Source organism: Hemicordylus capensis, chromosome 3, assembly GCF_027244095.1.
Source record: "Hemicordylus capensis ecotype Gifberg chromosome 3, rHemCap1.1.pri, whole genome shotgun sequence".
Classification (NCBI taxonomy): domain Eukaryota; kingdom Metazoa; phylum Chordata; class Lepidosauria; order Squamata; family Cordylidae; genus Hemicordylus; species Hemicordylus capensis.
Genome location: NC_069659.1, coordinates 291,629,233 through 291,656,361, shown reverse-complemented (window position 1 = coordinate 291,656,361; position 27,129 = coordinate 291,629,233). Strand labels below are relative to the sequence as shown.

The following is a 27,129-nucleotide window of genomic DNA, read 5'->3' as shown; positions in this document are numbered from 1 at the left end:
TGGGGAGGAATGGTTCACAACATTGGATTTCCAAGACACTTCCACATCAGGATCCAGCATATCCAAAGGCAGCGCCTCAGGTTCGTGAGTAGTGGTGGAGGGCGTACCAGATATATCAGTACAACGTCCTGCCATTTGGCTTGGCAACGACACCCCGGGTATTTACAAAGTGCATGGCCATTATCATAGCACACCTACAGTCGCAGGGGTTGACAATTTTTCCATTCCTCAACGAATGGCTTTTGGCAAGCTGGTAGGAAGATGAGTTCGCTTTGCAGGTTTCAGCAGTCCTGAATCTGCTCAAGGATCGGGGTGTCCAGGTCAGTTGTACAAAGTCCAGACTATGGTCAATGAAGAAGATAGACATCGGGGCCATCCTCGATGTAGAATCACAACAGGCTTTTCTGCTCAAGGAGTGCTTCTTGTGCATCAAGGCCCGGATAGCTGCCTTCATGGTACAACCCACTTAGATTGAGCACAAAGTACAGAAACTGCTGGGACACATGGCGTCATGCACATCCACTGTACACTATGCCAAGCTACAACTCAGACGTCTTGAAACTCTGGTTTCTTTTAGTTTTCAGCCAAACGTGAACAGCACACAAGCAGCTGAGAGATCTGGTTCGTTATCCGTTGAATCCGTTAGAATGTGTTCTGCACCTGCGCGGAAGCCTCTCAGTGTCGAGTTCCACAGCTCCTTTTTGGCCCCTGCGCCCCGCCCCATGTGACCATGTGGCTATTTAAGGTGGGAGGCAACACAGGGACCTCAGTTCCTTTGCGACCGTCGTAGAGATCACTCTCTCAATTTCTGCGGCTCCTTTGTTCTGGTTCCTTTTTCTTCTCAAGAGTTCTACTTTTTGCTGCCTATTTGATTTTTACCCAGACTGTTTTTTGACTATTCTCTGGCTTTCTGATTTGGATGGATTGATCTTGGTTTTGACTCGGACTGTTAACGTTTTGCCTCTTCTTGTTGATTCCATCTGACGAAAGATTGGACTGATTTCTGGCTCTTTGACCACGGACAGTTAAAGGCGTGAGTACTATGGATACCCTGAAAGGAAAAGACTTTTAAACGCTGCACTAAATGCAAGGCAAAGTTACCCTCAGAAGATGGCCATAGTTTGTGTTTGCTATGTTTGGGGGAGGCCTACGTTATTTCGGCCTGCAAGACTTGTCAGTCCTTCTCTAAACAAACGAGGAGGAATCGGGAACTATGTTTAAGGGTGGCAGTTTACGATGATGTGTTAGCTGCGCCCTCTTCATCGAAGTCTCCTCAGACACAAAGCATGAGGGCCCTGGGTTTGGCCCAGTCTAAAGATGACGTTCTGAGAATGAAGCGGCTCCTGTTGCCAATGCGGCACCTCAACTGTTGACTGCAGCTCGGCTTGCTAACACCACACCATAGCACACTTGCAACTTCAGACACGATGTGTCTCCATTAAGGGAAACAGCGCTGCCAGGCACCACTTCGCCTGGTGTGGCTTATGACTTTCGGGAGGACAGCGTTTGGGGAAAAGATATTTCCACGATGCAGGCTTTGAAGAAGCACCAAGATAAGAATTCGACGACACCCTCAACATCAGCCGTACAAACTCTTGACTCCTATGGGGCTCCAGAGTCTGGATTCCCGCCATGGACATGCTAAGCCATCAACATCAAGGGATGCTCTAGGTCATTAGTCCACCATGGCCTCTTGAGTCCCACTGCTCTGTCTAAGCTAACTACTACACCTATGGTCCTGGAGCACCCTTAGAGACTGTCCTAAACACTAATGCCACTGCCTACTGCTCAACCAGTAAAAACATTGACATCGACATGAACTGCACTTCGACGGTTGACATCAATCTCACTGGCATTGATGCCACTACAGTCACACTCGAGGACTGAAATGCCGCAACATTGATCAACTGCATCACTGTTATATACAGCCATCATCTTCAATATAGAGGAGGATGCCTGAGACCTAGCGGGAGGATTAGACCCAACTACCGCCAGAACATTATTCTCCCTGCTGGACTTCAACAAGAACACTCCTTCAGCATCCACATTCAAAGGTTTTGAAAGTCAAAGTTTAGACGAGGACCCCAACTTTCTACTCAAGGGCTTATGTGCCCTCCAGCTATTTCTGCACATGCCACATCTCAACCTTATGCACCATGTACATGTTCCAGTCACTGGCAAATTTACAGAGATACATAGAGCACAGCTACAACAAGCCATTGGAGTTCCCACAGGGATGCCACAGGACTCCCACAGGACTCCCATATGATTGCCATGAATATCGCCTGTGGAATGCTCAGCAAACTAAGACTCTTTAAGTTCCTACAGAATGTTTGGCAACTCAAATATTTGGAAGCGATCCATTGTCCATCATTATATTTGGGGTTACTGCTCCTATGCAGGGACCTCACAATTTTCCTCGATTCTCAAATCACAGGCCCCAATTACAGTTCACCCTGTGCCTATTGTCAGTCAGGCTTCAGGGGATGCTTTACCAAGGCCTCCAATATCAGTGCCTTCAACAATTATACATAAGCCCCTTTTGGTGCCTGCGGCAGCTCAGCTTCTTCTGCAAGTGACACATAGCTCCTTCTACAACACCACAAGGTGCTACAGTGGCTGATGCAATTTTCTCTGGTGAGGATTATGACTCAACACCTGATTCTGATTCCAAATCTGCAAGTGCCACACCACACCTGCTGATAAAGAGGGAAGGAAAATATATGTAATGGGAAGGAAAGTGTATTTACAGCTTGCTGGGCAGGAAAGATAGCTGTATAAGACTTTTCAGCCACTCCTCAAGGGCCATGTTGTACAGGTACAATTAGACAACACCATGGCTATTACATACATAAATGGACAGGGGTGGGTACTGTCTCCAGGTCTCTGTGTGCCCTCAGTCTGCAACTTTGCCATTGGTGCATTGGCCACCAGATTTCATCTGCTGGCTTTGCACATAAAGGGTATAAACAGTGTCTTGGCAGATGACCTGAGCAGGGCATCTGTGTAGTTACACCAGCATGAATGGGAGATCAACTTTGAATACATACACCCTGTCTTTAATGCCTGGCGAACTCCATCGATAGACATGTTTGCCACTTCTCGGAATGCAAAATGTCCCAAGTTCTGCTCCTGGGAAGGCCATGATCCAGAATCACTGGGGGATGTGTTCCAAATTGACTGGAGCACTGAGCTCGTATACATGTTTCTGCCACATTCACTAGTAGGAAGGACTGTGGCACAGTTACTCCAGCAATACATCTCCTGCATTCTCCTCGCTTGGTGGCCTCATGGTTTCTGTTAGTACTCAGACTGTCAAAACATTGGTATCAGAGATTACCGCTCAGCATGCAGACATTCTGTCCTGGGATGGGATCAAATGCTACATCCTAATTTGAAAACTCTAAAACTAACGGCACGGTGGATAGACTTCTAAATAATCTCTTACTCAGTCAACATAAGCCATTCAGTAGATGCCTAGGCAAACACCACAACGTGAGATCCTACACAATTTATTTGTCTTTTACTAAGCAAACTCTTGTACAGTACATCCTAGACCACCTAGTAAAGCTAGAAATCAAAGAGAACTGGAAAGGTCGCTCTTAGAACCACAAAAACGAATACAGAGTGTGTGCCATTCAAAGGCTGTCAGGCCATCGAAATCAAGGGCCCCCCACTTGTGTGGGGCCCCTATTTTCTCTGGGAAATAATAGAACTTGTGCACCGTGATCCCCTCCTCTCCAGGCAATGCTTTCATACTCCCAAGGAGTAGTGGCCACTCCATGTGTCCAGGTAGGCAGACTATGGAAACACCAGGTATAGATCTTTACTATCACTAAAATTTCCTGGGTTTTGACCAGCGTTGCAGTGTATGCAGATTGGCCGCAGTGGCAAGTCGTGGGTCCACTTGAGGATCAGGGAGGTCTGTAGGTATAAAACAGGTTAAGAATCCCTGTTCTAGTATCTCCATTTAACTTGGCAGTTGCCCCAATAATTCATAATATGTTGGGTCTTCTTTAGCAAGCAGAGAAAATGGTGGCATATCTGCAAGACAGTGCACTGGATGATGAAAGGCTAACATCCAAACTTCAAGGGCAGAGAGCAAAGGGTTCCTCAATACCATCACTCCATGAAGCCATGCAAAAGTGGTACTACAAAGATCCACAAGGAGAAATTCAGGGTAAGTCTTTGCCCTTATTTCCTTTGTTTTGTTTTACAAGAATGTTAAGAGAATGTATATACAATCCTCTGTACATAAACAATGTAATAGAAAATACCAGTGTTGCTCTGTAAGTAGAATCTAGGTGAAATGCAGGATTTTGTGGCTATAGCAGAAAATGTATAGAATAAGTATTTTCATCAGAAGATCTCTTCACACTGTATATGAGCAATGAAGACTTGTCTTCAGCCATATACATACCCATTGTTGTGTGGACAAATGTGAATATTCTTGGAGTGTCTCCCCAGATAAATTCCTACATGTGACTGTTGGCTGTGACACTCGGTGAAGACTTCACTTTTGTCTCCATTTATGTTGGGTGATTTTGCAGGTCCGTTCAGTAACCAGGAAATGACAGAGTGGTTTCAGGCTGGGTATTTCACAATGTCGCTGTTGGTGAAAAGAGCATGTGATGAGAGCTTCCAGCCACTTGGAGACATTATGAAGATGTGGGGCAGGGTTCCTTTCACTCCAGGTCCAGCACCACCTCCGCATATAGTAAGTACTTGACAAACAGTATGTAAAACAATGAGTTTTGGAAATCTAACAAGAACCATCCCAGTTATAGTTGTTCATGTGTTTTTGTGCTGCCAGGCTCAGTACTACAGTGGTCTTTAGAGAGAAACACTCTGTGTTGCATTATTTGTTTTTAACAAAGATGGAGCAGGACTTCCACACAGTGTGTCCCCTGTTAAGATGCCTGCACTCTGACTCCTGTTTTTCCCACTTGACTTTACTGCTGTGGTCTGATTGAGCACATGGAATACAGCCACTCTCTCTCTTCTCAAAACTGGAAGGGCAGAACTGTGTGCTCTCCCTCCAACTAGATAAGCCTGTGTGTTCTGCACATCTGCGGGTGGTGTGTGTGTGGGTGGTGGCTCCAGTTGCCTGTGTCATGGAATAGCCCAGAGAATTCCTCCTCTTCCTCCTTATGGGCCTTAATTGCCAACTTCACATTACCCTTTCTACTCTTTCTGTAAAAAAAATCTACAATATTATTGGTGTTCCATATCAAGATACTTTCACTACTCCAGATAACTTCATAATTATGGTCAGTTTGGGGTCACTGTAATTAAAACTGTGTATAGTACGTGACCCGGTGTAATCACAACATTCAGCAGCTGAAGAATGCCAGCTTTGATTTTAAAGCAATAATTAGTGCTTGTGGCTGCAAAAAATAGGTGAAAAGCCAAATAGCGTTGTTTATGGGAGAGGAGAGGCAGAATCATTCCCCATGACTTAACAGAATTAAAAAACAACAAAAACCCAAAATATCTCCATATTTATTTAATTGATCTAATGGATGCAAGTCACAATTAAGCATTTCTTGGGTTGAGCTAGCATGGTAACCAACTTTTTTAAAAGTGCAGAATATACACAGACCTATGTATAGTTTCCATTTTACAGATGGTGAGCTGAAGCTGAGAAATAACACTGAATTATGGCCAAGCAGACCGAATACTTATGCATTTATATGACCAATGGTTCCCCCCACATCCATATTCAGTTATTGATTTGTTCACATCCACAGGGCGACTTGGAACAGGAACGACTAACTAGACAACAGGAACTCACGGCCATGTATCAAATGCAGCACCTTCAGTACCAGCAATTTTTGATACAGTAAGTCTACAAAAAGATCTACCAATGACTATGCGTGGTGCTCGTTTAATTATCTGGTGTCTTCTGTGTGTGTCCATGGTTCTTGAGTAGTAGTGGTAGGACTATTGCATCTCCACATAGCATTGAGCTTCCACACAACATGCTATGATTTTGATCACAGGTTGCCGGGTATACCTTCTTGTACTTCTCTTCATGAAGTACTTGTCCGTTTTTGCTGTTCACTAGAAAAAATAACTGCTTAGCTAAATATGAATATCCTTCAGATCCTTGACGTGATCCCAGTGTATTCACATCACTGGGATACGCGCCTGTGCAGGAGCCCGTTCAGGAAGAGTCTAATGCTTCACACAACACTCCTGACTCTGCCCACGTAACACATGCATCTCTCAGAAGGGGTGGCCGGAGTGATGCCATCCTCAGTTCCTTTCCGACCACCAATGAGTACGGACACCTCAAAAGGTTCTTCTGCTTTGTCTGGGGTTCACCACCTCAGACAACAGATAAGTGAGAGAAAGTTTTCATTTTCTTGTTCATTGAACGGTTTTTGATGACTGAAAGGAAGAAAAATACTTTCCAAAAAAAGGTAACACCAGAAAATGTAACATGTAGTACTGCTTTACTCTTCTCTGATCGGCACTCCTTGTGTCTTCTCTGCCTAGGTAAAGGTAAAGTGTGCCATCAAGTCGATTTAGACTCCTGGTGCCTACAGAGCGCTGTGGTTGTCTTTGACAGAATACAGAAGGGGTTCATCATTGCCATCTCCTGCGCAGTATGAGATGGTGCCTTTCAGCATCTTCCTATATCATTGCTGCCTGAGATAGGTGTTTCCCAATAGTCTGGGAAACAGACTATTGGCAATCCCCAGCGGGGATTCGAACTGGCAACCTTCTGCTTATTAATCAAGCATCTTAAGGTGAAGAACGTAATATAGATAACTGTAAAACTTTGTCAAGGAATTTTCTAAACGGACTAAGAAAATCAGAGTGTTGTGGTTGAAAGATGCACTTTATAATTTGATGCTAAAACTGCAACCTCCGATGTCGAGCTCAATATCCACCCCGGTATAGAAGCCAACTGAACCTTCAACATCAACGGGGTCAACGCTGTCTGCTAAGCCCTCAAAGGGCTCCAAGCTCGACGTGAGATCCCGAGTCCCAGGGCTGAATGTTCTTCAACACTGATGCTAGCGCTGAAAGGAAAGCATGCCACCTCAAAACCCACTTGCCCGACTTCGAAAAAAGCCCAAACAGGAAAAGCTAAGCCAGATATTAATATTATTATTTATTTGATTTCTATACCACCCTTCCAAAAATGACTCAAGGCAGTTTACACAGAGAAATAATAAATAAATAAGATGGATCCCTGTCCCCAAAGGGCTCACAATCGAAAAGAAACATAAGATAGACACCAGCAACAGTCACTGGAGGTACTGTGCTGGGGGTGGATAGGGCCAGTTACTCTTCCCCTGCTAAATAAATAGAACCACCACGTTAAAAGGTGCCTCTTTGCCAAGTTAGCAGGGGAAGTGTCAGTTTTCCTCTTCTACTGCTTTGACATTTGCCACCCCTAAAAAGCTAAAAGTGGACTCGACGTCAGAAAAACCCTCGACATCAAAGTCATTGGCGTCGAGAAAACCTTCGAAGTCAAAGCACCCAAAGCCGACGATACCCACAACGGCTCACTCAGATATCGGTAAATATGTCAATGCCTATGGTACCAAAGTTTACGATACCAAAACTGAAAACCGTGCCCATCAAACAAGAAGACTCTTTGGGTATGCTCCCTGGACTCTCTAATGACCAGCCGCTTGCTGCCCCCCCCCCCCGGCAATATTTTGGTGCTACCGTCTAAGGCCAACATGGCACTGTCTCAAGGAGTTTATTAATATTCTTCCTCACGACCCAGTATTATTGACCTCAGTGATACTGATGATGTGATAAAGGTGCCAAAGAGTCCCTCTTTTTCACCTGTCACGCATGGAAAAATAATGGAGGATGAAAGAAATAACCAGATTAAATGGAAAACTGGAAAACCATGGAATGTGCACTCATACAGCCCTTTGCACTCCGCACTGCCACAATGGCATCACCAAGGGGGAGGTGATTTTGCTACCAGGGAAGGTTGTACCAACCATTCCCTTCCACACCCTGTTCTCTTCTTGAGAGATACATTCATACTGATGACTATGATCAACCGTTGCATGTCATGAGCTTCATTGAACCCACCAGAGATGAAGGGATCTTCTTGCGCCCTCACGAATTACACTGTTCATGAGCTGTGACACACACTGTTACATCAGGATCAACCACTGTGCACACAGAACTTAGTCAACGATATCTACTCAAACTGACCCACATATGCCACTTAAACCGACCACTCCGTTGATTCCACTACCTCCAGTTGCGCCAGTACTTCCTCCAGCTCAACCTGTGGATCCGGTTGGCCCACAAAGTCCAGCACCTATAACTGATGATGTTACCCCAAGGGGTATCCCGTCTTTGGGTGTCACATCTCCTGACCCAGAAGACGTGGTACCAGACTCCGATACCGAATCTCAAGTTATGGAGGTACCGTCTGAACCATCCACAGATGATGAGGTGCTTATAAAGTCCTCCAGTTCACCAAAAGATGAGCACAAAAATTACCACATTCTGATCTCTGACATGGCCAAGACATTAGGCATCAGCCTTAAACAAGTCGCTGAAGACATCCAGGACCCTGTCTATAAGTTCCTGCAAACTGCTAAAACTTCCCAACCTACCACCTTGCCAGTGTTGCCAGTGCAACTTCAAGTCTCTAAGCAAGCCTGGAAGAAACCATCTACTGCAGCTCCCACTTCGAGGCGCCTGGAAAATATGTTTAAATTCCAGGAAGAGGGGTGTGAATATTTATTTAGACACCCAACTCTCTGGTGGTTAACTCCTCTGCCTCCTCCTCTTGCTCTGGCAGGAAACATGCAGCCCCAGTTGATGAGGGCCGTAAGTTGGACTCCCTGGGGCGATGTTTTTCCTCCACTAGCACACTTGCTATGCACATTGCTAATTATACAACATGCATGTTGAGTTAACAACACTCCCTATGGGAGGAACTTGCTGAAACAAAGCTGGAAGATGTAATAGCCAAAGCTAAGGAACTTCAAATAAAGTCTGCTGACATAACCAGACAGCAGATTCGCATGGCCCCACCACCTGATGGATTGTGAGTCAAAGAACATGGAAGGTGCTGTTGCATTACTCTGTCATACCTGACTCCGTTTTTCCACCCTGCAATACGAGACCAGGGAAAAGATAGAGGACTCCTCCTTTGAGAGTGAGGGTCTCTTCAGCAATGAGACAGATGATACACTAGAAAAGCTTAAAAAAAAAACAACTCACCACAAAATCATTGGCCGTGTTGACCAACCAAACCAGATACCAATCCAAACCAAAACCAACCTATGCTCAAGGTATTTCCTATGGGAAATGTAGGCCACAGTACAAAGCCACTGACAAATGCGATTTCAAGAAATCTTCTAGGGTTCCCTCTAAACCTTGCCAGCCGAGAGGAAGGCCCAACATTCAATGACCCAAGCAGGGCAAGAACTCTAAACCAGACCCTTTGATGCCTTGCACCATCCTCACCAGATCTCCATGATAGCAGACCACTTGACGAACTGGGAACTAATAACGATGGACAGATGGGTCCTCTCAGTAGTCCAATTAGGCTATGCCATACCCTTCCCTGGTTCATGGGAATAAGATCCACCACTACAACCCCTGCCCTATTGAAAGAGGTCATGTCACTTCTGGGAAAGGATGCAATAGAACCCATTCCACCAGGTGGGCGGGTTCTATTCCAGATACTTCCAAGTGCCAAAAAAGGATAGGGGAATCTGACCTATCCTAGACCTGTGGACACTCAACAAATTCAAATGAACAACCAAATTCCACATGATCTCAATTGCATCCATAATTCAACTCCTAATAGGAGACAGGTGCTTTGTCGCCATCGACCTGAAGAATGCTTATTTCATATCCAAATACGTCCGGCATACACAAAGTACCTTCGCTTTATGGACAGCCCTCAACTTTACCAATACAAAGTCCTGCCCTTTGGGATCTCCATTGCTGCAAGGGTATTTATGAAGGTAATGGCTGTAGTGATAGCTTATCTCCATCGCCTTGGGATGGAAGTATGCCCATTTTTGGATGATTGGCTTTTGACAGCCCAGTCAAAGGAGAAACAAGAATGGGACCTGCAAATGCTTATGCTCACCCTCAGGAATTTAGGCATACATGTCAATTACAAAAAATCCAAACTGACACTTCAAAATCCATCCTATTCATAGGGGCCCTGTTGGATGCAGACAGCCAGAGAGTTTGCCATCCAGAGAAATGAATCCTCAAACTCCACCACCATGTGAATTTGGCTATATCACTCAACAAGAACAGCGCACCAGGTACAAGTTCTTCTAGGTCTCATGGCCTCTTGTAGTTGTGTGGTCACGCATGCAAAGCTTTGCATGCACCCCCTAAAACATTGGTTTTTAAACAACATCAACCTCCTGTACGGCTCCCCAATGCAGATTAAGCATATTCCACAAAATATTCAGGACTCCCTCTTGTGGTGGTCTCTTCAAGAACATCTGGAACATGGGATTCCGTTCCAACCACTTTCGCCACAGATGATTGTTACCTCGGATGCTTCCAACGAAGGGTGGGGAGCACATTGCCTGACTTACCAAGTGAACAGGTCTTCGACAGGAACCCCAAAACACTTAACATAAATGTGTTAGAGCTTTTGGCATGTTTCCTGGGTATGAAAGCCTTCAGGCCCATGCTTGAAGGGAAAGTGGTCCAACTTGTGATGGACAACACAACTTAAATTGCATGTGTGAACAATCAGGGCAGTACAGTGTAACATCCCTTGTGCAGCCTAGCGTTGAAACTATGGGATTGGTGCATCCAACACTATAAACACCCCATAGCTATCCACATCAAGTGGATGGACAGTGTGGAAGCCAACACACTGAGTCACACAATTTACCACTCAGATGCTCACAAATGGAGCATATCCATGACCTACCTGATTCCGCACATGGGGGGTTTCCGAAGGCATCGGAGGAGAATGCGAAATACGATCAGTTATGTTCAAGAGCAGGCATGGGCATCGACCCTTTGGGGGATGCTTTCCTCCTCCCATGGGATGAGACCTTGTACTACCTGTTCTCTCTTACCTCTAATCCCACATGTACTAAACAGAATCCTTCACCGGAGCATAGATTGCATCTTAATCACCCCAGACTGGCCATGGCAGGTGTGGTTTCCTACCATGTTGAGACTTTCGAAATGTTGAGACTTTAGAGGAATCGGCCTCTACCAACAGTACCGGACCTACTCTCCATTCATCATGGTCAGGTCCTACACCCCAGCGTCAGATGCAGAAGCTCACAGTGTGGAGAACCATGCAACTGAGCCCAGTGATGTCCTTTTAGAGGAAATCCTTTTTAATGGGAAAAAACCCCTCTACTAGGAAAACCTACACAGAAAAGTGGAGACACTTAACAATATATGTAGAAGCACATTCCTTTCCATCTGCCAAGGCGCCATATTGCAGGTGTTATGCTATCTATCTAGTCTGAAATTGGCTGGACTTTCCAACACCATCCCTTACACTCCATCTAGCAGTCATATCTAGCTGCCATGCAGGCACAGATGCTTCTACTGTCTTCTCCCATTCTCTGCTGCTCTGGGTCCAAGGGCATCTCACAGATGGGTTATCTTCACCCACATGACTCCAACGCAGGACTATGCAAATTAGTTAGAGTTTAAGTTTGGGAGAAAGAAGCCCCTCCCCAGTTCTTTTTGTCCTGCAAGCCTCCAGGCAGCTCCTAAGAGCTACAGCTCTGCTGCTTTTACTTTCATTTTCCATTCAGCTTCTCTTTGTTGTTTTCCTGCCTTTTCCCCTCCACTTAGCTGGGATGCAGCATTGGATGGCAAGACCCCCCAGAGTACTGCACGTACATGTACTGAGGGGGTCTTTTTTCGGCTGGCCCTCACGCTCTGCTGCCGCCCATGACCCCTCCAAAGAGCCTGCAGCCGTGGGCGTGCTTGCTGCGCCTCTTGATGTCTCTCCACATCTAGGGCGATCTGAATACAATAGCGGACTGGTTGAGCCGCTCAGACCTCCTACCAGGGGAATGGCGCCCAAACCTGAAAACCTTCTCCTCATTGTGAAGCACTTCGGCCTACCAGTGGTGGACCTGTTTGCGACCCCAGCGAACACGCAGCTGCCATACTTCTTCACGAGATTTCCCTGCCGAAAGGCGGGAGCAGTGGATGCCCTCTCGGCGCCATGGCCCCAGGGTCTCCTCTACACATTTCCTCCCACCCCCTTCCTGGCAAGAGTCCTGCACAGAGTCAAGCTCCTTCAAACCCAGCTCATCCTGGTGGCCATGGAGGCCATGATTTGCAGAGATCTACAACCTCACCTTGGAACCCCACCTGCTGCCCTCCGTCACGCCAGATCTCCTGCAACAAGGCCAGGTCTCTCATCCTGATCCAGGCTGGTTAAAGCTAGCTGCCTGGAAACTGAACAGTGCCTCCTGAAGCACCACGGATACTCAACACTGTCTTGAACACCATGCTAGTCTCCAGACATCCGTCCACTAACCGAAAATATCAATCTATGTGGAGGGCGTTCCTACGCTGTTTGGACCACCACGGGGTGCCAAGAGGGTCCGCCTCCATGTCTCACTTGCTACAATTCCTACAAGATGGTTTGGACAAGGGTCTCTTGGCGATCACTCTGAAACTCCAAGCCTTCTCCCTCGTTGGTCTCATTGCAGGTACCTCTAAGAGAGCTGGCCGTTGCCACCCACACCTAAGACATTTCCTGCAGGGTGCTACTCTCCTGTCCCCGCCCGTGGTCCACCGTTTCCCCACCTGGAAACTGCATACCGTTCTCCAGGCCCTTCAGCGCCCCCCTCCCCCAAGCCATTGTCTGCTATTCCCCTGCGGATACTATCACTCAAACTTGCATTCCTAGTGGCCATCACCTCTGCATGCAGAGTGTCTGAGCTCAGGGCTCTGTCCGTATACACAAACCTCGGTATCTTTTCGGAAGACTCGGTTAAGCTAATCCAGACCCTTTTCCGTCCCAAGGTAGCATTCCCCCTTTTCACATGTCCCAGGACGTCGTGCTACCTTCCTTTTGCCTGCACCCGGTTCACCTGGCAGAAGAGGAGTGGCATGAGCTCGACGTCCGCAGATGTCTCAAAATCTACATCAGCTGGACCAAGCACATTAGAACCTCTGAGTCCCTCTTTGTTTCCTTTCTCCCCAGATCCATGGGTCGGCCAGTGACACCTGCCACCATAGCTAGGGGGCTTAAGGCTTGTATATCTCTGGTGTATGAATCACAGGCTTTAGGGCTCCGACTGTGGTTCTCGCCCATTCCTCTAGGTCAGCAGCTTTTCCCACTACCGCTCCCATCCAGGACATCTGCCGAGTGGCAACCTGGTGGGCTCCCTCTACCATTGCTAGACACAGTAAACTCGATATGTTTTCATCTGCACAGGCAGCGTTTGGGAGGAGAGTTCTCCTGCAGGTGCTCCCTGCATAGTAGTAGCTGGTACCCTCCCTCTTGGGACCCAGAGCTTTGGTATGTTCCATCTGTGAGACACCCTTGGACCCAGAGCAGCAGAGAATGGAGCATTGGTTACTCACCGTGAAGGCCCCTTCTTGCTGCGGGGTCCAAGGGCGTCTCGACCCACCCTTCGTGCCAGCTCCTACCGTCCAGAAATCCATTAGTGTAAATTTTCCGCCAAGTGATTACTGTTACATCGGCCTAGTTAGTTTTTGGCCGTGTTTGTTTTACTTGTTTTTTGCACATAGTTTACCAGGGGCTTGCTTCGCATCGTTGTGCCTGTTGCTTCTGGTACTAAAAGAACTGGGGAGGGGCTTCCTCCTTCCGAACTTAAACTCTAACTAATTTATATAGTCCTGCCTTGGAGTCATGTGGGTGAAAATAACCCATCTGTGAGACGCCCTTGGACCCCACAGCAAGGAGAGGAGAGCTGGTCTTGTGGTAGCAAGCATGACTTGTCCCCATAGCTAAGCAGGGTCTGCCCTGGTTGCATCTGAATGGGAGACTTGATGTGTGAGCACTGCAAGATATTCCCATCAGGGGATGAAGCCACTCTGGGAAGAGCAGAAGATTCTAAGTTCCCTCCCTGGCTTCTCCAAGATAGGGCTGAGAGAGATTCCTGCCTGCATCCTTGGAGAAGCCGCTGCCAATCTGTGAAGACAATACTGAGCTAGATAGACCAATGGTCTGACTCAGTATATGGCAGTTTCCTATGTTCCTATGTAAGAAGGAGCCTTCATGGTGAGTAACCAATGCTCCATTCCCTTTCCAAGAAATTTCTCAAAGGTCTGGAGAACCTGTACCCTCACATACGCACTCCGGTGAGGCCATGGTCATTCCTTCTGGTTCTAGCTGGCCTCATGAAAAGCCCATTTGAACCCATGGTCTCTGTGCCACTTCAGTTTCTATCCATTAAGACTGCCTTTCTCATAGTTACATCAGCCAGATGGGTGGGAGAATTGTATGCACTTAGATCAGACCACCACTCTGCTTTCTCAGGTTCCACAAAGACAAAGTAGTTATGTGTATGGACTTGTCTTTTATTCCAAAAATAAATTCCAGTTTCCACATCAACCAAGACATTAATCTGCCAGCTTTCTTTTGCAATCTGCAGTCTGACTTGGAGCGATCCCTACATACTTTGGATGTTCACAGGACGCTTGCCTTCTGCCTTGACAGGACTCATGCTTTTTGTAAGGATACTAGGCTCTTTGTGTCCTATAGGAAAGACAAAAAGGGCATAAGGATCACTCACCAACGTTTATCTCACTGGATTGTAAAGGCTATTATAGAAGCTTACAAGTATCAGGGCAAGGGTCCACCCACAGGCATCAGGGCCCAGTCTATGAGAGCAGTAGCTTCCTCGGCCACTAACCTATCAGGTGTCTCCATGGATGAGATCTGGAGAGCTGCCACATAGTCTTTGGAACACTCCTTCATTAGGCGCTGGACCTTCGGTCCTCCAAAGGTGCACAATTTGGATCGGCTGTCCTAAAGCAAGTTTTGTCCTAATCCTAAATCCAAGACACCCACCTCCTGTAGGAGCTTGCTAATCACCCAGTGGTGTGAATACACTGGGATCGCATAAAGGATAAACAGGTTGCTTATCTGTAGCAGATAATCCTTGAGTGATCCTAGGTATTCACACATCCCACCCTACCTCCCCTCTTAATTGGAGGTCGTGCTCTGGGCAACATATCTGTTACTTACCTATCTCTTACTTACCTTATCCAGTTCCTCTCACAATGGTCGCTGAAGTTTGGCGGTCGTCCAGGAATTGAGGATTGTGTCGCTCTAGCCACCCCTTCTGATGGACACATGCGTGCCATGGGTGGAGCTGGGAGCACCACACAAAGCTATAAAATCTTCCCGAACGGGCTTTTTCGCAGGCACGTACCCCAGTGGTGTGAATACCTAGGATCACTCAAACATCATCTGTTACAGGTAAGCAACCTTCTTTTTGCTGTGCAACAATGTGACAGAATAAAATAAGAACCTTTCTTACAGCCTCATGGAACATGAACCTCTTTGCTTATATAATAATTTTTGGGTTTGGGGGAACTTTCTGGCTAAGCATTGTGGGAAATTAATTGTGCAAGATTGCCATGTTCAACAAGCTTAAGTAACGGGGAGATAAGACTATATTGTCATATTGCTTCTTGCCAACAATGCTGGCTCTTAGGCAAGATGTCTTCAGTGGGCCCCTTTAAAATTTGAGAGATGGCTATTGCTGCTCCTTCTTGCTGCCAAGCCCACTCACCCCCTCTTTCATTGTGGGAAGGGAGAGGAGTAGCAGCAGGCAGTGTTGCCCACTGCCTCGCTCCCTCTGTCTCTTGCTCCCTGTCCTGCCTATGGCTGGTGATGCATGCCCAAACAACCCAACCTGTCCAGCACCATCAGGTGACATTAGCTGTCAGTCCTAGGGCTTCTAGTCAGTGGTGGTCCTCTGGCAGATTTCTGACCACTTCTGATGCCAGGCCTGCTTTGATGATTAAGACTGTTAGTGGGCAATAGGTCTGCTACTTTTAGAATTTATGAATATAGCCATTTAGATAGCCAGTATTTCTATATTTTCATATAGTTGAAGGCAAAGAAGAACTTTACCTTGTTATGAGAAACTTGGAGATGGATAGGACTTATAGGTATGAGTGGATGGACCTGAGAAATAAGAACATGCATTCTGTCATGCTGGTGATAAATGTATTCTGATAAAACGATTCTTCTCAAGCTCTGCTTGATTACTTCTTTCAAGAGTCAGGTTAATGTACACATGCGTGCACACACAAATTGTTTGAGCCCACCAATGAAACTGAAATGATATGATCGTTATAGTAGTTCAGATAAAGGTCTCAGAAACATTCTTATAACACAGTATGACAATGTTTTAAAGAAATCATATATGTGACAGAAGCCTGATTTGATTATTGTTAATAACTGAATTAAGAAGTGTCACTTGAAGCATTAAAAAAGTCAAAAAGTCACCTGCACGTTGCGGGGGGGGGGGGGGGCGGGGGCGCAGTCGGATCAATAGAGTTTTCCCTCTAAATAAACCTTGTTCTAAACCTTGTTCATTTCAGAGGTGAGACTGAATATTTCTTGTGGGACAGAACTTTTTTTAAAAAATGCAATGGATGGTTAAAGTAAATCTGACTTAAATATTGTATATGACTATTTCAGATAGTCACTTCTGTGCAGTACAGGGGATTCCCCCCCCACCTGCTAATTTCTTATGGGATATATTTATTCTGGTTTGTATTGACATGTTTGAGAATTAGGATAGGAATGTTATGATATGTCCTAGCAATTCTGTTCTAGACTTTTTTTACAATTTCCAAACAAGGGCAATAAAAAGCTATAGAAGTCTAGATTATTTAATCATTCTGTAGTTAAATATAGTGAATTTCCCCCTTTCTCTTTAAAGATCACAGTATGCACAGGTGCTAGCGCAACAGCAAAAAGCAGCCCTCTCATCACAACAACAGCAGCAGTTGGCTCTCCTCTTGCAACAGTTCCAGGCACTTAAAATGAGGTAAGAATTCAGAGCCATCTCACATGTCACTGACTGGACACTCAACAGGAAGCTGCAGTCACCCATGGCTTCCTGATGAATACATTTTTATACATTTGCAGATGCTTATTTGCCACATCCCTACTTTACATTGTTGATGCATACTTAAGTGTGTGTCTGAAATATGTATGTAACATGAGTTGTCCTCAGCTTGTTGCCTTTCTGCTATAGTGGTGATTGAAGGTGCCCTCTGTGCTAGTTAAGAAACGCTTTGGGCCAGTACCACTGAGGTTGCTGGGCAGAACATAAACAAGATGCAGTGCAGCTGTGTCCATAGTTCTTAGTCCTTTCCTAATATTTGTTTTCTCTTGTTGAAGGCCATTCTAGTGATTGAGCAGTAGTGCAAAAGTTTGCACTGACATATACTGGCCAATATTGATGAGACTTTCTCTTTTTGTGAAGCTTAGAATTTTAGATTTGACAAGCACCTTTGATTTAGAAGGTGAGCAGTAATTTAATACTTGTTTTGAGGAAGGAGATAACTTTCTTTTTAAAGTTAATAGTTTGTAGCATTGTAACTATCTTTTGATGTGGCATATTTCATCTTCCGCTTCATATTACAGAAAAGCTGAGCAGAATATGGTACCACCTGTAACAAGCTCTGTTCCAGTGCCAGATGCTGGCTCAATTTGGGAGCTTCAGTCAGCAGCCCCACAGGCTGCAGGTAGGAAACCAGTTTTGATTATTTTGATAATGTATTAGCTTCAGTATAAATTTATTTTTAGTGGCTGAGAGGATGGGTGTATTATTAAAAGGTTGAACATCAACTTAGTTCTGCATAGTTAAGAGTGACTCTTTTTCATGCTCTGTGCATCATACTTGGGTGTGCGCCTGCACAGAGCCATGGATCAGAACATTCCAGAGCTTTAGCAAATAAGGGGAAAAGTGGGAAATGATTCCCCCTTATGGCTAGAGTACCTCCCTACCTCATACTTTCATCGACTGCTGCAAGAGCAAGGTCTTCGGAAATTCCTCTTGGCTTTACCTAATCAATATAACATCAAGTTGTTATCCTATCTCTCTTTATTTCCTCACTTTCTATTCATTGTTTACCAGTTCTTCTGTCTTTGGATTTGCATTTTTATTTGTTTCGGTTCCCCCCACCTTCCCTCAGCCCTTTTGAAAAATGTTCTTCCAAATGATACTCTGTCCAAGCTGAGCACTGACATCTTTAAATACCCTGTGAACTTACCAGAGTGCACAGGATTACTAATTGCTACTGTCTGTGCTTTCCTAATCAAATTTTTCATTAATCTAAGACTATTTTTCCCCTCGATTTTGCAGTCTGGGAAGGAAGCAGTGTCTGGGATCTCCCAATCGATACTACAGCTCAGGGACCAGCTCTAGAGCAGTTGCAGCAGCTTGAAAAGGCCAAAGCTGCAAAGGTAAGAAATAGGAGATACTGTGTTCCAGTTGAAGCCACCTCCATATCTGTTTCCAGAGTACCTGTGACATGGCATGTGCTTCGGAACCAATTGTGGTACAACTTTTCATTGTTTCTCTTTTATAAGAGACCACAAGCACATAATGTAGGGAAGACCTTATCTAGCAAATCCAAGGGGTAGCTATAGAAAAGAATGGGAATAAGAAATCAAATTGATACTGTAACCAGTAAAAATCACACAGTACTGTATGTTGTATCGATACTTTACATACTGTGAACTTCACTTCCAACGCTAGTTCTCTCATTTCAGTTAGAGCAGGAGAGGAGAGAAGCAGAAATAAGGGCCAAACGAGAAGAGGAAGAGAGGAAGAGACAGGAGGATCTGCGGAGGCAACAGGAAGAACTAATTAGGAGACAAGAGGAAGAAAGAAAAAGAAGAGAAGAGGAGGAGCTGGCTCGCAGGAAGCAGGTGACTTGTCAGATATGTGCTAAAAGTATTGCTGCCTTAATGGAAAGAAAACCATCTTCACAATTTAATGTATGTGTGCAGGAAGTTGGAGAAATTTAATATTGCCACCTTCTCTTTTATGTGAAAGTGTGGTCAGTTTTATGTAGTATTTATATTTGCTAACTTTCCAAAGCTAATTGTATTAATGACTATTATATATTGTCTGTTTATGATTGTACAGTGAGGGAAATAAGTATTTGATCCCCTGCTGATTTTGTCCGTTTGCCCTCTGACACAGAAATGACCAGGCTATAATTGGAATGGTAGGTTTATTGTAGCTGTGAAAGACAGAATAACAACAAACAAACCCTCAAAAGCCCAGTGCCCAAAAGTCAGCGATGGATTTGCATTGTAGTGAGGGAAATAAGTATTCGATCCCCTGTCAACCAGCAAGATTTCAGGCTCCCAGGTGTCTTTTCACTATATGCAGGTAACGAGCTGAGATGAGGAACACCCTCTGTAAGGGAGTGCTCCTGATCCCAGCTTGTTACAGTACCTGTATAAAAGACACCTGTCCATAGAAGCAAGCAATCACCGCATCGAAGCATTCATTCATTCATTCTGTTAATTAATTAAACTATTTATACCCCTCCCCTCCAGTACACTACTGCTCAGGGAGGCTCACAACAGTAAAATAAGATACAGTGTAAAATAAAACTAATAAAATAAAGAAAACAAGTTAAAAGTCAGACTAAAACCACAATCAGAATTAAGTTTTAAATTAAAAGTTAAATTAAAAGCTAAAAATTGAGAATTATTGGAGTGTTAAAAAGCCTCTTTAAAAAGATGTGCTGGTAGTTGTTTTTTAAAAACATTGAGGCTGGGAGCATGGATAAACTCTTCAGGGAGGGCATTCCAAAGCCAGGGGGCCACAACCGAAAAGGCCCTGTCTCTAGTCCCTGCCAACCAGCTCTTTGTTAGTGGTGTGGCCATGAGCAGAGCCTGAGATGATGAGTGGAGGGCCCTGCCAGGTTCATATGGGCAAATGCGGTCCAGCAGGTACCCTGGCCCGAAGCCATGGAGAGCTTTAAAGGTCAAGGCCAGCACCTTGAATCTAGCCCAGAAGTGGACCGGTAACCAGTGAAGCTGCTGCAGGATGGGTGTGGCACTGATGAAGTGACTTGCACCCATGAGCATCCTTGCAGCAGCATTCTGGACCAGCTGAAGCTCCCGAACAGTCTTCAAGGGCAGCCCCACATTCAGCTTTGCAATAGTCCGATCTGGATGTTACCAAAGCATGAGTGACTGAGGTCAGGTCCAACTTCTCCGAGTAGGGTCGCAGCTGGCATACCAGCCATAGCTGGTAAAAGAATCAACTTGTATTAAAATTCTTGAACTTCTGAATTTGTTTCTGAAAGCATAACTAATGGTAATCTGGTTTTTCCCCCATTAAGAACTATTTAAACATATACCATAGGGTTTCGATACTATTGACAATAGTATCTTTCTGGAACGTCTGAGAGTGTTGGGGGGTGGGAGGCACTGTTTTACAGTGGTTCCGCTCCTGTCTCTTGGACAGATTCCAAATGGTGTCGATTGGAGACTGTTGCTCTGAGATCTGAGCTTAAGTATGGTGTCCCTCAATGCTCCATACTTTCTCCAATGCTTTTTAGTATCTACGTGAAACCGCTGGGAGAGATCATCAGGGGATTTGGAGCTGGGTGTTACCAGTATGCTGATAACACCCAGATCTACTTCTCCATGTCAGCTTCTTCAAGTGCTGGCATAGCCTCTCTAAATGCCTGCCTGGAAGCAGTAATGGGCTGGATGAGGGAGAATAAACTGAAGCTGAATCCAGATAAGACAGAGATACTTATTGTGCGGGGTCAGAACTCCTGAGACGATGTTGATCTACCTGTTCTAGATGGGGTCACACTTCTCCAAAAGGAACAGGTTCGCAATCTGGGAGTACTTCTGGATCCACACCTCTCCTTAGTTTCTCTGGTTCAGGCGGTGGCCAGAAGTGCTTTCTATCAGCTTCGGCTGATACTCCAGCCGCGCCTGTTTCTTGAGATCAGTGACCTCAAAACAGTGGTACATCTGTTGGTAACCTTGACTTTTGTGATGCACTCTACGTGGGACTGCCTTTGTACGTAGTCTGGAAAGTTCGGTTGGTTGAGAATGCGGCAGCCAGGTTGGTCTCCGGGTCATCTCGGAGAGACCACATTACTCCTCTGCTGATGGAGTTTCATTGGCTGCCAATAGGTTCCCGTGCAAAATACAAAGTGCTAGTTATGATTTATAAAGCCCTAAATGGCTTAGGCCCGCCCACTAAGAGAGCGTCTTCTTCACTATGAGCCACACTGCTCATTGAGGGCATCTGATGAGGTCCGTCTCCAGTTACCACCGACACGTCTGGTGGCTACACAGAGACGGGCCTTCTCAGTTGCTGCCCCGAGATTGTGGAATTCGCTCCCTGCTGAGATACAATCCTCTCCATCTCTGGCAGTTTTTTTAAAAGCATATGAAAACCCATCTTTTCACCCAACCTTTCCCAGCTTTTAAAAACTGTCTGTTTTTAATTTTATGGCTGACGTTAAATTGTTGAATTGTTTTAACTTTTTATGTGTGTGTTAATTGTTTTATGTTAACCGCCCAGAGATGAAAGTTTGGGCAGTATAGAAGTTTAATAAATAAATAAATAAAGCCACGGGATTAGCTTTAGCTTTTGCTGACATTCTCCTAGTTCCTCTGTATGTTCTTACAAAGCAAGTTTAAAAATAGGATGCTTGAGAATCTTTTAGATCTGGAGATCCATCGAGATCCATAAGAATGGGGGGCTCTGCGCCTGCGCGGAGACCATGTGGTAGCCATGCCATAGCTTGTTGAGGTGTCCAAGCTCCGCCCCCACGCGTGCAGTGTGTTATTTAAGGGCGGCTGGATGTCACGTTCCACAGTTCTTTTACAACCAGCATGGTGTAGTGGTTAGAGTGCTGGACTAGGACCAGGGAGACCCGAGTTCAAATCCCCATTCAGCCGTGATGCTAGCTGGGTGACTCCGGGCCAGTCATTTCTCTCTCAGCCTAACCTACTTCATAGGCTTGTTGTGAGGAGAAACTCAAGTATGTAGTACACCGCTCTGGGCTCCTTGTAGGAAGAGCAAAATATAAATGTAAAAAAATAAAATAAAATAAAACGCCTCAGCGTTTGGAGCTCGGTTTGCCGTTGGTTGTCGGAAGGTTCCTTGTGAGTTCGGTTTGTGAGAGAAAATTCTTATTATTATTTCTTTGGATTTCTCCGTGTTTGATCTGTACTGGCTGATGGCTTTTGTTCAGTTTTAGACCCCGGTAAACCATTGCCACACAAAACGCTCCAACTTCGACCCAATTGCTGTCAATAGAAACCCAAACTGTTTTACCAGCCTTGTCCGCCTCCTCAGCCTCAGAACATTATGGTTCTTTGGATTTCGAGTCTGACCCTGAGGAAGGGAAAACTGTTGTGGAGCCTCCTACTGATGGGGCCCCTGCCACTTACGTGTCACCTAATGAGGAACTAAAGTCTTATCACAAGCACGTCCATGCTATGGTGGAAGCGCTGGGTCTGGATTTGTGCTCTGAACTACAGACCATTGATGATCCTGTATATAATTTTATGGTCAAGACTCAGAGCACTGCACCGGTGGCATTGCCAATGCTCCTGGTCATCACCAGAGCTGCGAAATGCATGTGGGAGGTTCTTCACACCTCGACTCCCACCTTTAAGCGCCTGGAGAGTTTATATTGAATTCAGGAGAAGGACAACACATATTTATTGAAGCACCCGGTGCCAAACTCCTTGGTAATAGACTGCGCTTCCTCCTCCAAGTCTGGGAAACAGCTTGTGGTCCCACCAGAACAGGAAAGGAGGACGTTGGATTTGCTAGGCCACAAGATTTACTCTACTTCGTGTCTTTCTATCAAGTTAGCGAACTACGCTGCTTGCACGTCTGAATATACTCACAGTGTGTGGGAGAACTTTCAGGCAGACTTGGACTCCCAAACATCGGAGGAGTTCAAGACGAAGTTCCAGAAAATGTTAGATCGCTCTGCTGAGCATATGGCGGAGTCAGAGTGGAGATCTCTGACTACATCAATAACTCCGAACACATGCATGGCTGTGGTCTACACACCTCCAAGCCCACATGAAGGACAAGATCGAGGGACTCCCTTTTGATGGTTCCGGCCTTTTCAGCAAGTCCACAGATAGCACAACGGAACAAATGAAAAAATCAAAGTTTACGGCCAAGACGTTCACCGATCAGCCTTCCACATCATTCTATACACAAAGATACTGTCCCACTTTTGTGAGACAAAGGTCTAATTATCACCAACAAGATCGCCGTGATTGTAGAAGGCGATGCAACCCCTTCCAGAAGTGCAATTGGCCCAACAAGGCAAAGTATGCACAGTCATGCACAACCAAGTCCTCAGATGCCCAGAAGCATCTTTGAGAATTATGCCTGTCCATTGACACTACTTTTTCCCCTGTTCCTGCCTGCTGGGGCGCTGTCACCTTGGCTGATGGACAGAATCACCACTCTGTGTCTGCCATCTCCTTCTATCAGACTGGCAAGCCATACCCCCACACAACATCAGACTGCTGGGTCTTCAAGATTATTTCTTCCAGATACGCCATAGAGTTTTGGGAGACACCGTGGTGCACGAGAATGAGAAATGAGATTCACCCCTCCCTCAGACACATTGCAGGCAGAGGTGAAGGAACTGTTGGAGAAGAGCGCAATCACTCCAGTTCCATGGATGGCCAGGCAGGATGGGTTCTACTCCCGCTATTTTCAGAATCCAATTCGGGACGGGGATTTGTGCCCCATTGTGGACCTTCGTTGCCTGAACAAATTCGTGCGAGTTAGAAAATTTTGAATGATGGCATTGCAACAAATATTGCCTCTTCTACACAGGGGGAGGTGGCTTGCGACGCTGGATCTGAAAGATGGCTACTTCCATGTCAGCATCCGACCAGAACACAGGAAGTACCTACATTTTACCTTAGGCCCCCAAGTGTACCAGTGCAATGTATTACCCTTCGACCTGTCCACCGCTGCAAGGGTTTTCACCAAATGTATGGCTGTGGTGATAGTCGATCTGCGGACACAAGGCGTCTCAATCTACCCATTACTCAATGACTGGTTCTTAACATCAAAAGACAGAAACGAGTTACTTTCACAGATCCGATATGTATTGGACCTGCTGCAGGACTTGGGCATCCAGGTCAACTGGAAGAAGTCCCACTTGGATCCTGTTCCAGTCATCAGTTATATTGGGGCCGTGCTGGACACCACTATCCAAAGGGCATGCTTGCTGGAGGACCGTTACTTTGCATCCAGGCCCTCGTTCGTCTCTTTCAGATCCAACCACTACAGCCAGCGCAGTCCATCCAGCGACTTCTAGGGCTGATGGCATTGTGCAATTCAGTCATCCGATATGCTCGTCTAAAGATGCAAAAACTCTGTGGTTTCTTTTGCTGTTCAGCCCAATCAGGTACTGCCAGTGGAAATGTCTACTTCTTCCACCACAAGTCCTAAGATCACTATCTTGGTGATCGGACCGGAGGAATCTGTTGGAGGGAGTTCCTTCCCAGAGTCCGTTACCATCTGTCTGAGTTACAACCGATACCTCCTTTCTGGGCTGGGGAGCTCATTGCAGAGGCCATCAAATAGAGGGGAAGTGGTCCACGCGGCAGAGCAGCCTACATATCAACTTTCTGGAACTGCTTGCTGTCTTCCAGGCTCTTCACGCATTTCTGCCACTTGTCCAGAACAGGACTGTCCAGATCCACCTCAACACTACCACAGCCCAGATTTACATCAACCACCAGGGAGGGACAGTGTCTTGCACGTTATGCACCCTCAGTGTTCAACTGTGGCACTGGTGCCTGCAACACCAGGTTTCACCAGTTCACATCAAAGGCCTGGAAAATGTCCTAGCGGACGATCTGAGTCATGTTTTTCTTCAGGAGAGCCTGCACGAATGGGAGCTCAACGCAATATATCTGACTCCCCTGTTCCACCACTGGATGCGACCAACGATAGACCTGTTCACAACCTCTGAAATGCGATGTGTTCCCGCTTCTGCTCCAGGGCAGGGAACGATCAACGATCCTTGGGGGATGTTTTTCAGTTGGACTGGTCAAGGGAGACTTCTTACATATTCCCTCCTCAACCATTCCCTCCTCAACCAGAGTGGTGGCACGCCTCCTCTCCGTACCGACCTCCTGCTTTCTGGTGATGCCGTGGTGGCCAAGACAGTCTTGGTTTCCACAGGTATGCAGTACCAGTACCATCTACTGCCTTGAGTTCCCAATCTCCTATCCCGGGATGGTAGTCTGGTTCTCCACCCAGACGTTGACACGCTTCGTCTGACCATGTGGCGAATAAACTCCTAGACAATATTTTGTTGAACCAGCGGAAGCCCTCTACCAGACAAAATTACCTGAAGAAGTGGCACCGGTTCAAAGACTATGCTAAGTCCCAAGGTTTCCTGCCTGCTGGGGCAAACGTCGACGCCAACTTCAAAAAGTTTGGAGACACTTCAAGAAGAAGAGAATGAATATCTAATGAAACATCCAGTGCCAAATCTAAAAAATCTAAGTATACAGCAAAAACTTTCACATCAACAACACCCAAAGTTAGTTGGCACACAATATCAGCCATACCAATTTAGACAAAACTCATACTGACAAAATGATCGCAGAGAGTTTAGAAGGCCTTTTCAGAGATATAATCAAAAGCCATTTGTGACAACGAATAAAGGAAATCAGGCAAGCCGTAATAAGACCATGCAACTGACCAAGCAACATTTTTGATCAGTCTCCACACCCACTTGTACCATCGGCGTTGAGCAAAAACCACAGGACTGCAACACAATCCATCAATGTCAGAAACAACATGAAACTGGCAAGTCATGCGCAAGCATTGCACCATATAACACCAGACCGATGGGTCTTAAGAATAATCCAGACCAGATGGAATAGAATTCATTGCTCTGCCAGAGTTCACAGGGATAAAATACACTCCCGAGTCATCTGCACTGATGGAGGAAGTCACAATGCTGTTGGAGAAGAAGGCAATATCTCCAGGATAATGGTCTTGCAGTCAGATGGGCTTTTATTCCCGATACTTCCAAATCCTGAAGAGGAAAGGAGGCATTCACCCAATAATGGACCTTCGCTGGCTAAATCTGTACGTATTTATTTGTCTGTTTATTGTAACTTCTTATATACCGCCTCCTCCAAAGACTCTAGGCAGTGAACAACAGAAATAACACCAATCAATAATTTTTTTTTTTTTAAACTTATTAAAGGGCAAATGCCTGGCAAAACAGGTGGGTCTTAAGAAGGGCCTTAAAAGCTGCCAGGGAGGGGGCTAAATGAATCTGGGGGGGAAGAGTGTTCCAAAGAAGAGGGCAGCCACAGATAAGGCCCTCCTATGGGCCCAGGCACCACGCACTACACCAGGGCCCAGTGTATGTCGATGTGAAAAGGTTTTGCGTGATAACTTCTATATGAAGAGATGTGGATTGAAGTGTTGGATCTAAAAGATGCTTATTTTCATATTGGCATACTGGAGAACCACAGAAAATACATACGTTTCACAGTGGGCAAGAGAATATATCAGTACAGTCTATGACCCTTCAGCCTAGCGACAGACCCGAGGGTGTTCACAAAATGTATGGCAGTGATCATAGCCTACCTTTGGACCCAGGGTCTGTCCATCTTTCCATTTCTGAACGACTGGCTCCTCATTGCAAAAAGAAAAAATCAGTTACTATCACAGATACAGTGTGTAACAACTTTATAGAATGACCTAGGAGTTCGAATCAGTTGGGGAAAGTTGCATCTGGATCCAGTCAAATTACTTCAGTACAATCATAGGGGCAGCATTGGACACGGAAAGTCAAAAGGCATTCTTGCCGGAGGATCGTTTTGAAAGTATTGGTCTACTAGTATGGACATTTCAAGTGAAACCACAACAAAAGGCACAATCTAATCAGGTACTCCTGGGCCTAATGGCCTCCTGCACATCAACAGTACATTACGCAAAACTGCAACTGAGAAAACTTCAATTATGGTACCTGTCGGTATTCTGCCCCAGTGTAGATCCACAGAGCATTATCTTGCACATTCCAGAGAGGGTTCAAGCCTCGCTGCAATGGTGGACTCACAGGACAAATCTTTTACATGGGTTGCCATTCCAGACACCAATACCC

General features: G+C 45.7%; 1 protein-coding gene across 3 annotated transcripts in view; it reads left to right on the top strand.

Annotated features, from left to right (window-relative positions):
- GIGYF2 (GRB10 interacting GYF protein 2) overlaps nucleotides 1-27,129 on the top strand; it is a 144,877-nt gene that overhangs the window by 99,889 nt on the left and 17,859 nt on the right. For all 3 annotated transcript variants that reach the window (XM_053307978.1, XM_053307977.1, XM_053307976.1), the window contains 7 exons: nucleotides 4,021-4,180; nucleotides 4,551-4,717; nucleotides 5,751-5,842; nucleotides 16,890-16,997; nucleotides 17,600-17,700; nucleotides 18,321-18,421; nucleotides 18,731-18,889. In XM_053307978.1, the coding sequence (XP_053163953.1) occupies nucleotides 4,021-4,180; nucleotides 4,551-4,717; nucleotides 5,751-5,842; nucleotides 16,890-16,997; nucleotides 17,600-17,700; nucleotides 18,321-18,421; nucleotides 18,731-18,889 (888 nt within the window). The remainder of the gene's footprint in view (nucleotides 1-4,020; nucleotides 4,181-4,550; nucleotides 4,718-5,750; nucleotides 5,843-16,889; nucleotides 16,998-17,599; nucleotides 17,701-18,320; nucleotides 18,422-18,730; nucleotides 18,890-27,129) is intronic.